Source organism: Geotrypetes seraphini, chromosome 8 (assembly GCF_902459505.1).
Source record: "Geotrypetes seraphini chromosome 8, aGeoSer1.1, whole genome shotgun sequence".
In the NCBI taxonomy this organism is placed as follows: domain Eukaryota; kingdom Metazoa; phylum Chordata; class Amphibia; order Gymnophiona; family Dermophiidae; genus Geotrypetes; species Geotrypetes seraphini.
The window spans coordinates 50,359,791-50,373,579 of NC_047091.1; the positions used below are offsets into that span (position 1 = coordinate 50,359,791).

Sequence of the window (13,789 nt, forward strand, 5' to 3'; positions counted from 1 at the left end):
TTTGATATACCGCCTTATTAAAAATTCAAAGCGGTTTTACATAATATAAAAACAGAGTGTAGTAAAAACATACATTAAAAACAAATTACAAACAATCAAACTCACTGACAAACATAAACTTACCGATACAAGATGGAGAGGGGGAGAAATACAATTTGTATGAAGAGAAAGAGAGGGGGAAGAGGGATCAAAACAATAGGAAGGGGAACAAAGTAGAAAAGGTCTAGAATTATGTAAAAATAAGCTAGAAGGTTAAAAGATGACAAGGAATAGAATTCCATTACCGTCCTTAAAAGGACTATTATACACCATATGCATCTTTAAAAAGAAAAGCCTTCAAATTACTTTTAAATTATCAAGGGATGTAATTTCTCTTATATAATTTGGTGCTGAATTCCAGATGGTAGGGGCCTTGATAGAAAAAATGCTAGTGAGCAGAGTGTTAATGTATCTTAAAGAAGGGATGGATAGCAAGTTTTGATTAGATGAACGCAAAGTACGATGGGGGGTATAGGGGATCAATAGCCTGTTAATGAAATCAGGTTGGCCTAAAGGTTTGGTCTTGTAAGTTAGCAACATTATTTTACAGGAAATTCGATGTTCTATAGCAGAGGTAGGGAACTACGGTCCTCGAGAGCCGTATTCCAGTCGGGTTTTCAGGATTTCCCCAATGAATATGCATGAGATCTATTTGCATGCACTGCTTTCAATGCATATTCATTGGGGAAATCCTGAAAACCCGACTGGAATACGGCTCTCAAGGACCGGAGTTCCCTACCCCTGTTCTATAGGAAGCCAGTGAGCGTTGATCAAAAGAGGTGTGACATGATCGTATTTACGTGCTTTTGAAATAATTTTAATGGCAGTGTTTTGAATAATTTGAAGACGTTTTGTTTCTTTCTTAGTGATTCCTTTGTATAGTGCATTACTGTAATCCAGGGGTCTCAAAGTCCCTCCTTGAGGGCCGCAATCCAGTCGGGTTTTCAGGATTTCCCCAATGAATATGCATGAGATCTATGTGCATGCACTGCTTTCAATGCATATTCATTGGGGAAATCCTGAAAACCCGACTGGATTGCGGCCCTCAAGGAGGGACTTTGAGATCCCTGCTTGTATTCCAAGCATGAAATAACAAGCCAACCACCACTCACATACTGCCAAGAAGGGAGATTTCTTTTTGTTGTTGTTCTTCAGTAGCAAACAACTGCACTTTACAGTCACAATGTGTGCTCTTTGTTCCGACAGTGTACACTTTTTAATGTGTTGGTAGTTGGTATATAAATCCCACAACACAAAAGAAACACAACCCCAAGTATAAAAATGTAAAACAGAAAAGGAGTGGGGGGAAGGGACACAGTCAACCCACTTCAGGGACCATCAATTTATTAAAAATATACAAAGAACTGATACATATACGACTTATACACAAAAATATGCAGGTCTAACAAAACCTTTTTGTGAGGTTGGTTGACTGTGTCCCTTCCCCACTCCTTTTTTCTTTCACGTTTTGGTAGTTGGTATGCCATTAGTTTTTACTGTTATCGGAAGTCATGTGCTCAAGTCATCAGAGCATGGCTCTAACACACAGCTTTTTGCATCAGCCTCTCAGTGCTTTCATGCCCATGTTTCACAGAATCAACAGAAAATAATCACTGTGGTGGTCTCAAAGAATATTTGATGAGGGTCCACTATAAATATAGCTGCCAATCTGCTTCTTGGCTTTTCCCCCAATTTGAAAAAATATCCTGTTCCTCCCACTGCATTATGGGAGACAAACGCTTATTGGCTAGCTGGCAAGTAGGTGGAGCAGAGATCAGGGCAGGCTCCAGATGGAGCAGGGCAGAAACAGAGAAGCATGACGGCCCTATATCTGAATGGAAACTGCACAGGAGAAGCAGTTTTGGATGTGCCTCAGGAGTTGCTGCTGAACTAAGGTTTGTCTCTTACCGAGGGAGGAGTTATCACACAGCCCCTTGTCATAGCAGAAGAAACCTTCTTTGGCTCGCCAACCGAAATTCCCTCCCTTTGCGATCACATCCACTTCCTCATACTTGTTCTGTCCCACATCTCCACAGAGAATGCGTCCTCGGTCTGCTCCTGAGGTCAGATCACCACGATCAACAGAACAGCGCCAAGGGTTCCTCAGCCCATAAGCATACACTTCTGGCCTTGCCTGGGGTTCATGCACAAAGGGGTTGTCCAATGGGATCCTGTATGGTGGGCCCTTGTTGTTGCCATTCACATCGATACGCAAGACCTTGCCCAGAAGGGAAGACCTAGGGAAACCCAAGAATAAATGGTCAGAGACATAAGGGGTGCAAAACATAATACAAATTACCTCTCCCTGGACACAAGCGGAACAGCTTGCTGAATGGAACAAAGCTGGCTCCTATGGTCAGAGGCATTGGCAACGGAACACTACTTGGTTTGGGACTCCACCCTGGCCCCAGCGGAATCCTGCAGCATGATCCTTCACCAGCTCCCAACTCCATCCTCTACCTCCTCCTGGCAACATACGCTTCTCCCTCCATATTCGCGGTGATAGGGGATTAACAGACCCGCAAATACAGAAAAACCGAGAATAACTTTTTCATCTGTTATTTGCGGTTTTCTATTAAAAATTATCGTGAATATGGTGAAACCGCAAATAAATGGTAGGAGACATAGCCTGTGCTTGAAGGAGAGGCAAAACATGGTGAAGAAAGCGATTTTTTCTGTGCAAGCTGGGAATTAGTGCTCGGAAAAAAGCACCAAAATTTTTATCAGCACTCATGGATTATGTAATTTGGGGGAGGAGGGGGAAAAATAAAAACCGCAAATAATCAAAATCGCAAGTACAGAAACTGCGAATATGGAGGGAGAAGTGTACTTTAAATCTTCGGGGCAGCCGCCACGCAGTATCAATGAGCAGGCTTGCCCCCATAAGTAGAATGAAGGTTTCTGAGGCAGGCCTACTTGTTCACTCTGCAAGGTGGCTGCCATGAAGAAATAAAGTATAGCATTGGGAAATGGGTGGGAGAGTGGGCGCCAACCATCGACCGCCAGTTTTTGGGGAGGCCATGGCCCCTGTGGCCTCCCCTGTTGCGATGCCTATGGTCACTGGTGCTACAATACAGACTGGCACTGCTTGGGTGAGTTCAGGTTCCAGCATTGATTGACAGTCCTGGGACAGCCCTGCAGGGCTCTGGTTACAGCACAGACTGGCAGCACGGAGGGGCCCAGACTCAAGTTTCAAGTTTTTAATAAAATGTTATATAATCGCTTACTGAAACTACTAAGCGATTTACAATAAAAATAGGGGGAAGGACGAACATACGGATAATTTTTCCATTAAAAAAACACCTGGCTGTGGAGGGAGAGACCCACAAGCTTTGTACTGCAAATATTTAAACTTATATCCTGCCTACCCTATGAAGGATTAGTGCATGTTAATCTTGGAATCTGGTAGGGTCAGTGTTACAGGAGAAGGCTTAATCTCAACCAAAACATATTGCCTTGGGCCTCCTTGTGACAGTGGGCTCCATGCCTATCTCAGACCTACTAGGATAAGCAGCATAACATCTATTTTACTCCTTGGTATCTTGCCGCAGTACTTGTGACCTGGAATGTCCACTGGGCTTGATGGACCTTCAGCGTGTCCCAGTATGGCAACTCTTATGAAGCAATGCCTGAAGATGTGCTTTTGGTCCCCCTTCCATGTTTCTGTCCTGGGCTCCTATATATCGAACAGTGGCTGTAATATCTGAAAGTTTAAAAGAGTGGTTCCCAACCCTGTCCTGGAGGGCCACCAGCCAGTCGGGTTTTCAGGATAGCCCTAATGAATATGCATGAGAGGTCTTTCAAAGAATTCATGGTGCATCGATTTGTTCTCTGTTCAATTAAATTAAAGGTGAGTAATGAAACACACTTTGGTAAACAAATATTTATCCTGAAAAGGATTCAATCACTGTGGATGAGAGATGTGACACAGACTCTTCATCTATATGAGAGAGAATCGGATTGAACGTTTCTGTTATTATTAAAGTTGATTTTGAATCCTGATTCCACACAAGCCCCACTTTGTCCTTTGGTTTGCAGAACATGGGACCTTATTTGCTCCTGTTGGTTTCATTAAAAACTGTTATGTACATATTAATAATGTTAAGGCGACAAGGACAGGGTCAGAGGAAGGGAACGATTTTGCCCCCTCTAAAATTATTTTTGATTCTGCGCTTCCCACAAATCCTCCCTGTTCTAGACTCTGTCCTAGTCTTGGTGTTGCTAATAATAAACTTGTAGGACCTAGTTTGACACATGATGAATGCTTATAGTGGATTTAATCTAGGGATGTGGAAACCCTGAGGATTTGATCTCTGGAATATCCTTGTTTTCACTCTGGAATTTCTACTGGGAGCTGTATAATTAGCCATCAGCTGAAGGCTTTTTGAGTGACCTCTAAACTGGAAAAATAATTGCTGCTCCTCCCCTTTTCTTTTATGGGCAACCTATGGCTTCAGAAATATGCTCCAAAAAGAAACTATGCAATACTGAATTTCCACCACCAGATGCCGCCATTGCACTAATAAACTGAATTAGCTGGTGTTCAACCTCGCAGCAGAGTTTGGTTTAATGGGACTCAAGAACCACAGCAATCTGTGTCAAAGTCAGGACACATCTGATTAAGTTACAGATTTATTTATTTTTATTTATATACTGCTTATTTATCCAAATGGTCTGCACTGAGCTTTAAGGAATGGAAGAGTTAGCTCAGTGGGCGAAGAACCTGGGAACTGGGTTTAATTCTTACTGTAGTTCTTTGTGATTCTGAGCAAGTCACTTAATCCTCCATTGCCCCAGGTACAAATAGTTAGACTGAGTTCAGTAGGGACAGAGAAAGCACCTGCATATAATAAATGTAAACAGTGGTGGAGTGAGGATGTGAGGTGCCACACGTGCACTGCTTCCCTTCCCCTGTACCTCTGTAATGTTCCTGGCACGAGCAGCAACCCCCAAGCTGTTATCATGCCAGCGTTAGCTCTTCCTATGATGTCACTTCCTAGACACGGGTCCAGGAAGTGACATCAGAGGATGAGCGGACGCTGGCATGATAGCAGGTTGGAGGTTGCTACTCGCGCCAGGGGAATGGAAGCGGCGAGCATGCATGGCAGAGGGGGACGGGGCAGAGAGGAGGATGCGTGCCTGTGTCCTCACCAAGACGACGCCCCCCCTCCCCCCTTACTAAGCCACTGAATGTAAACCTTTTTCACTCTACTCCCTCCTCCCAGTTTATGGAGGCATTTAATCTGAACCTGCGGCTCATTTCTATCAGGAAAGTACACAAAGATGTTAAATGTACCTGCACGGGTGGAAATGTCATTGTCTGAGAAAAAAAAAAGCCCTACACACCACATAGTGGAGATTGCTGCTTTGAAGGGTAGCAATTCTGCATTAAAAACATATACAATGTTTAGAAACTTTGCCAAATGTAATCATGTATAATGGCCCTCTTTTACTAAGCCATGAGAGATGTTTTTAACACAGCCTGGGATGCTGTCAAAGCATTTAGTGCTCTGGGCTGTGGTAGAAAGCTTTAATGCAGCTTAATAGGGGGGGATGTTTTTAGATGAGATTGTATGGCCTTAAAATTGTGTATGTTGAATTGGAATCCATCTAGAAATGTTATGATAGAATGGAATATAAATAAATAAACTTGTCTTAACTGGGGAGTCCTAGCCCAGGACTTTCTATCCTGGCAGTAATGCTCCCTGCTTGTGCTCTTGGGGGCTGGGAGGCTTTATCTCATTGGCTGTTAATATTTTTATGGCTGTGACCCCATGATCATGGTCAAATGTAATTGTGCAACCCCCCTTAGAGATGCAAAATAATGATGGAACCCACCCGGGTTGTCCCTCTTAAAACTGTATTTGTTTGACTGACCCTGGATGAGGTCACAACCCCAATTGGTATCTGTCTTTCCCCTTCCATGTGAATGTATCAATACCTACCTCAATCTCCTCCTACTTCTTCCTCATCATTTGTAAATGAAGTTTCTAGACTTACTTATTTTGGGCATTTCCAAATTCTCCAAAAGGGTCCCCAGCCCTTCCGCCATCACCTGTGAAAATGTACAGGTAGCCATCATGGTTGAAAAGCAGCTGCCCACCATTGTGATTGGATGCTGGCTCCGTCACCTCCAGGAGGATCCTGGCCACAGACAACATAGAAATATTAAGGCAGATAAAGACCATATGTCCTATCTAGTCCGCCTATCTACTATTCCTTCCTCTCCCTTTTCCCAAGCTTTCTTGAATTCAGATATATTTTTCATCTGCATCACCTCCATCAAGAGACATTCCACACATTTACCATCTTTCTGTGAAAAAGTATTTTCAGAGGTTACATCTGAGTCTATCGCTTTTCATGATTAGTGTGGGAAGCTCACATAGATGCCCTATATACAGGGCTGGATTTAGATGAAAAGAGGCCCTAGGCTATTCCACTTATGAGGCCCTTTCACCTCCCATTTTTAAGTTTGTAAATTACATGAGAGATAATAAAATACATCATTACTGTGATATATATCAATATGTTAAATGAAACATGTTGTTATTGGTACTAACCTTTATAAAAAATGTGACACGGATAATAAATAAAAAAAAGTCAAGAACACTTATTTGGACATTTATTCTCAGCACCATATATAGTACTTGTAACAATAACTAATCAAACATAACACACAACATTGCCCCTTCCTATGTCCATAGTGCCCCCAGTGCGTCCTTCCTCACCTCACCCCCCTCCGATGCCCGCCTGCCTCCCATCCCCCTTCCATTGAACACCCCCCCATGCCATCCTGCCTGCCTGCCTTCCATTAACCCCCCCCACCCCCCACCCCCGATGCCAGTCTGGGCCGCCCTTTCCTGACGGATCCATGTTTTGCCTCTCTCCCCGCGGGGCTGGGCTTTGCCCAGCTGTTTCCAGACTGACGTCTTGCCCTCCCCGATCCTCCTCCCAGGGCGAGAAAAAGAAAGGGAGAAGCCGAGTCGGCGCCCCGTTGCGGCCGGAGCTGGTTCCGATCCCGAAGCATAGAATTTCTCCTTATTTTCGGTTCAGTGTTTTAGTGTTCACTGTTTTTAGAATAGTGTAATTTTAATTTTGCTAACAATTTGAATGTAGGCCCCTCTTGATCTTGAGGCCCTAGGCTGAAGCCTAGTTAGCTTATAGGAAAATCCGGCCCTGCCTATATATATATGAGGTTTGAAGAGACTAAACTTCCTCAGCTGCAAATGCAAAATTCAACAAGAGGACCCGGATCCCCCCTACTCTCTGTCCCACTGCACCACCTACTGTCAAATCTCCCTCTCTCCTGATCTCCATGGATCACTGGTTCTCTATTTGACTGGTAGAAAAGCACCATGCAACTTAACAGGACTGCTTCAGGGCCTCAGCTCTTCTCACTGATGCATACTGCCCATGTGGAATAGGAAGTTACATCAGAGAAAGTGGAATGTGTCATAGGAAAGAGCCGAGGCCCTGAAGCAGCTCCTTTCAAGGTATGGTGCCTCTTTACTAGTTGTGATCAAGGTACAATAGTGGAGCACCAGTGAGCTGCAAGGGAGAGGGAAAGAAAGGGGAGAAATGATTGACCTGGAGGCCAGAGGGGGAGAGATACACTGATCTGCTGGACCAGGAGAGGGGTGATAGACAGGAAAGCGGGTTGAATGGAAAGTGGAGAGGGATAGACGCTGACAAGACAAGAAAAAAAAAAAGACAAAAGACAAGAAAAAAACAGAAGCAGAAAAGAGACACTGAGACCAAAACGAACAGAGAAATAAAATGCTCAGACAACAAAGGTATAAAAATGTATGTTATTCTGAATATATTAATTGGAATATGTTAATTGGAATATGCGTATCTATGATATTTTGTATTTCAGTTTCTATTTTTCTAGTATCGCTATATACGAAGTCTGACTTCTTGAGGTTTCTGTTCAGTATTTTTTTCCCTTCATATTGATTTCTGGTCCTTTGTGATACATTTGTTGTGTCATGCATTTTTCAAGTGTGGCCAAGATGCAGTATTCTGCTAGCATGTAGTATCTACATAGAGATCTGGTTTTGGTTTGGTATTTTTTTAACTAAGGTAGTGTATTGGTGTTTTAGGAGCCAGCATAGTAATTACAGTGTAGTGTTTTTACACATGAGATTATAGCTCTTCATGTCCTGTGACTTAGTGCCATTGTGATATGGTTTGTGTATAGTGTTTTGTTGTTACAAAATACCTTCCACAATAGAGGAACGGGGGTGATATCAAACATACAACTCTAACAAAAACCACCAGTTATCAAACAGGTTTTAGGAAAAATCACTCTACGGAGTACTCACTAATCGGACTAACCACTAATATACTTTATCACTTAGATCACCATAATTCAGTTATTCTTTTCTCTCTTGATTTATCAGCAGCATTTGATACCATTGATCACGTATTACTTCTTGATAGATTGAAATCAATAGGAATTGGTGGTCAAGTTCTCAATTGGTTTAACTCTTTCCTCTCTGATCGTTCATCTGCTGTTACTTTTAAAGACACAGTTTCAAAACCTTATACTTCCAATTATGGTATTCCTCAAGGATCAATACTATCTCCACTTCTATTCAATATTTTTCTTTCTCCACTACTATGCCTATGTCAATCTATAGGCTTCACTACCTTCACTTATGCAGATGATGTTCAATTGCTCCATCCAATAAATCCAGAAAACAAAAACGAAATAATTGAAATAAATAGAAAGCTAGTAGATATTAAACAATGGCTTAGTTCTAATATGTTAGCTTTAAACATACAAAAATCCAAAACACTATTTTTCCCCTGGAAGAAAGATATTAATCTAAGTGATCCATTCATTTTGGACAATGTTCATTTAAAATCAGTAAAATCTCTAAAAATATTAGGTATTACTATAGATGATAGGTTATCTTTTCACGAACACATTACTAACACTGTCAGATCTTGTTTCTATAGGTTGCGTATGATCCGCTCAATTGCCAAATTCTTAGAACCAAAATCACTCAACATACTGATTCATTCGCTAATTATTTCAAAACTTGATTATTGTAACGCTTTATTCATAAATGTCTCTCATAAAGAGAAGAAACGTCTTCAAATAGTTCAAAATACTGCCATCAAATTAATACATAACCGCAAAAAACTTGATCATGTTACGCCGCTCTTGATTGAATCCCATTGGCTTCCTGTGGCTCATCGCATTACTTTTAAAATTTTACTTTTAGTTTTTAAAACATTGTCCACAAACGAACCCCAATTCATCAATAAATTACTTGTCCCCCATAGTACATCACGTTCTTTAAGATCCACTAATCAAAAACTCTTAACAGTTCCATCACTAAAAGTTATCGGAACTCGTCGTCCTGATATTTTTTCTGTAATGGCCCCACAACTATGGAACACTCTGCCTCAGTATCTAAGAGAGGAAAGCGATCGGAAACATTTTAAAGGCATTCTGAAGAGCTTCCTTTTTAAAGACGCTTTTAATTTATAATCATATTTAATGATTACCATTTTTTTCCCCCCGCTCTAATCCTCTTTTTTTATTTTGTTTACCTTACCTGTTATTTTTACCATTTATGTTTTCTTTTATACATACAATTGTAGTTCTGCCCTTTCTTCCCTCATGTATCTGTTAGTTTGTATGACAAATTTATGTAATCTTTTATAAATAATTTAATGTGTACACTTTTGTTCTTTTATTTGTAAATCGCTTAGCAAATTAAATTAAGCGATTCAATAAGTTAAAAATAAACTTGAAACTTGAAATATACAATGAAAGCAGTGCATGCAAATAGATCTCATGCATATTCATTGGGGAAATCCTGAAAACCTGACTGGATTGCGGCCCTCGAGGAGGTACTTTGACACCCCTGCCTTAAGGGCTCCTTTCACTAAGGTGCACTAATGATTAGCCTATTTTATTCCTATAATATTCATAGCATTTACTGCAAGTTAATCATCTGCACACCTTAGTCAAAAGAGCTCAAAAGTCTCAACTCCCTAGATAAGGTTTTTCAATATTGTCATTGCCTGAAATCAATGTAGCTAACCTGCAAAAAACAATTGTGCTGTTAAGCAAAACGAAAGCAACTCAAGTTTGTAAGTTAGCTACGTTGATTTCTAATCCATGAAGAAGTGGTGATAATTGCCTTGAAATGATCATCAGCAGTGATTTTTTAGATTTACTAGCATACTGAGCCATTTTTTTGTTCCTCGATTCACCATTTGTAATAATATAGAGAAACATAGAAACATAGAGTATGACGGCAGAAAAGGGCCAGCGGCCCAACAAGTCTGCCCACTCAAGAACCCTCCCTCAGCAAATTTGCCCATTCTAGAATCCCCTCTCCTGTGAGAATCCATCTTTTAAGCATAACTCTGTAGTAACCCTACTTCTTTGCCCCAAAGTCCCTTGAAGTCGAGCAGGTTACTGGCCTCGACTACTTGGAGTGGAAGACCATTCCATCGATCAAGGTTTTTCCAGCCAATGATATGGGGTTGGTAGAGGGTGGTTTCACCTCACCAATATCTGAGGCTTTTTCTTTCACCTTTAAAGAGTATTTTGGTGCCTGACATTTTTTTTTTAATTTCGCATTTAATGGGGTGTTAATGTGTTTTGAGATCTCATAGTCTTACCCCCATTCCTCCTATTTTGAGTTTCTGTCTAATACTCAAAATAATGACCAAGCAACATTATACTGTATTAAAACTGTGACAAATTTGATGCTCTGTCAGTGTCTGAATGGTGATTGTCTCAGGCACTAACACAACTTGACAAGAAAGTTGACTAACAAGAGAGTTTTACAAGAAACTTGACAAGAAAGTCTAACAAGAAAGTTGACATAAAAAAGCAAGCCACAGCCAGTCTCATACCCCCATGCCAACTCAACACCTCTCCCCCCCACTCCCCACACAAACAAATTCCTGGTCTAATGGAGAATCAGTCTCAAACTCCCCTTCCATAACATAACATAGTGCTTATTGACCGTGTAACCAGAAGTTCAACGCGGTTTACAAAAAGTTATAAAAATAAACATGTTACATGACATAAGATGATTCATTAAACAGTCAAATATTTGGAAAAAGATAGGTCTTTAATTGTTTTCTAAAATGGCCATAGGAATGGGTAGTAAGCAACAATATTCGGAATTCGTAGTCATGAAGAGTTGCCTGATAACATAACTTTAAAAAAATGCCCTGGTGGTCCATTGGTCCCCACCAAGTCACAAGTTATTTGCCCCGATGGCATAGTGGAGACTCAACCTCCATTATTGCAACAGTCATGATGAGAAAGGATCAGGGCTTGAACCCAAAGAGAGAAATGATCTTCAAAATGAATCTGATGAGGTCTGAAAACAATCTTTGTAAGAGCAAAATTTATTTGGGATTCTAGAGTAAACTCAGTGCCAACTATGGATCCCAGAACTTCAGTAGTTCTATCATCTCGGAGAATAGTGACAGTTGGCAGAATCATAGGACAGGGATGGGTGGAATTGGGTGGGCCTGGGGGCGGGTCTAGGGGGGGGTCTGGATTTTCCAAATGGAAAATCTGGTAACCCTAGCAAATAAACAACTAGAGGGAATAGCAACATGGAACATGAAAGGGTGAACTCACGAATAATGCAAAGAAAGATGAATATATGATACGCAGAAACTATAATAATAGTATATGTACATTGATGGTATAAATAGATAAGATATACATATATTTAATTTGTGTAATGTAACACCTTTACCGAAGCTTGTGTCTTGTAACGTCAATACTGAAGCTCATGCTTATTCTCATTTTTTTTTTTTTATTTATTTTTAATTTATTCAATTTTCTATACCGTTCTCTCAGGGGAGCTCAGAACATTTTACATTCAGGTACTCAAGCATTTTTCCACGTCTGTCCTGGTGGGCTCACAATCTATCTAACGTACCTGGGGCAATGGGGGGATTAAGTGACTGAAGCTCATTGACTCCCCAGCCAATAGTAGCAGTCTGGAAGCTTCCAATAAACAGTAAACATATCAGAGCAATCCAAACTTCATACAGTTCCCAAAGATAAAGACGACAAGAACAAGGGGGGGGGGGGGAAATCCTGAACTCGCCCACATCTTCTGACTGCCTTTAATCACAGATTCTTTCCTTTGAGCTAGCACTGATCGCTCGCTGGTAATTGTGCTGCCAGCTGGTGTGGGAATGTTCTGCCCTTGAAGGTCTTGCTTTTGGCTCTCCCTGTGGTTACAGAAGAGGACAATGTACCAAGTGGTTTATGCTGACTTGGGCTTTGGAAGGAAAACCGTGCCCAGGAAACCTCAACATTTTTACTGACAGGATATGGCTTCTATTCTGATGAGTATCTGAAAAATCTCAGCCCTAGGTTTCAAGTCTCGAGATCACAGCTGCCTATTTTACTTTTAAAAAGGAAAACTTTTTCAGGATTCATCCTTCTGTCCTCGTTTTCATAAAAGGCTGGGCCTGTCCTGGTGCATCCGTAGGCTTGTAGTCCTGTTTTTCTTAGCCAGATTCCAGGGATGTACTAGGGAAAAACCCAGGACTAGCTTGGAGAATTCCTTTATACATGAAAACATTTGGTCAGCTTGTAAATCAGAACAATCCAGACCCAGAAACTGGATCACATTTGGGCATCCAAAGTTGGACATGGTCCAGAGATGTGCATGAAATTTAATTGGTCAACAAGCCATTAGCCATTAATAATTGGGCACTAACTAATGGTGCACCCGACTTACTGGCTGCCTAATATAGAACACCCCCTCCTCCGTTCAGAGCACCCCTCCCCTCCAGGTAGTAGAGGGGGTGCATGGATCAGTCAAGCAGCTGTCAGCTCCGCCAGCCCCTGTCACCTCTGACATCAACTTCCTGTTTGGGGGCGGGGGATGGTGGAGCTGACAGCCCTGCAACTGCTGCACCCTGGGTGGACTCCTCCCATCGCCTTTCCCTTGGTTCGCTAGAGGCGCTAATAACCTGACATTAACGGGCACCAATTAGGGTTTGTGTGTGCATCTGGCTGTATGCTATTCTATGATGGGTGCCCAAATCCCACAGTGCACAACCCACAAAGGGGCAAGGGCAGGTCGGGAGAGTGACATAGTTAGAGGTGGACCGCCCTGGGCGCCGTCTTGGTGTGGGCGCCGGCACCTCTCCTCTCCTTCTCTTCTCTTCACTCCCCTCCCCCACTCCTTTCCACTCCTCCCCTACTGCACACGCACCTTCAATTCCCTGCCACTGTACCTCTAGCTCTTCACCTGCAAGCAGCAGCGCCAAACTGCTGATCACGCTCGGCCTCGGTGCTCTCCTTTGACGTTACTTCCAGGTCCCGCAACAAGGAAGTGATATCAGAGGGAGAGCCGACTCTGGCGCAGGCAGCAAGTTGGAGATGATGCTCGTGCCAGGCATGGGAGAAGGGAAGGGGAGTGTGTGCGGCAGGGCGATGGCGCCTCCCACCCTCGCTATGCCACTGGGTCAGGGTATTCCACTTTGAATGCCAGGATTTATACCAGGTTTCAATTGGTGTAAGTCCTCACGCCCAAAATCACATACAGGAATCTATGCTTAGCACTATTCTATAAAGATCGCGCAGCCTGGAGTGCTCAGAAGAGAATAGCGCCGAGTTTGGATTTTTCCTGGCGCCTAATTTTTAGGCACCGTTTGCTGAATCCAGCCCAAAATTTGCTAAAATGAGAAGATTCTCTGGCTTCAGCCTCTAGACCCCTGCTACTTAGCTGCCCGAATG

The 13,789-nt window shown here is 42.2% G+C and overlaps 1 protein-coding gene across 1 annotated transcript in view; it reads right to left on the minus strand.

Annotated features, from left to right (window-relative positions):
* Nucleotides 1-13,789, minus strand: part of LOC117365450 (HHIP-like protein 1) — a 70,115-nt gene that overhangs the window by 44,458 nt on the left and 11,868 nt on the right. The window contains exons 3-4 of the mRNA XM_033955926.1: nt 6,040-6,183; nt 1,948-2,276 (exon numbers count right to left, since the gene is read on the minus strand). Coding sequence (XP_033811817.1) covers nt 1,948-2,276; nt 6,040-6,183 — 473 coding nt within the window. The remainder of the gene's footprint in view (nt 1-1,947; nt 2,277-6,039; nt 6,184-13,789) is intronic.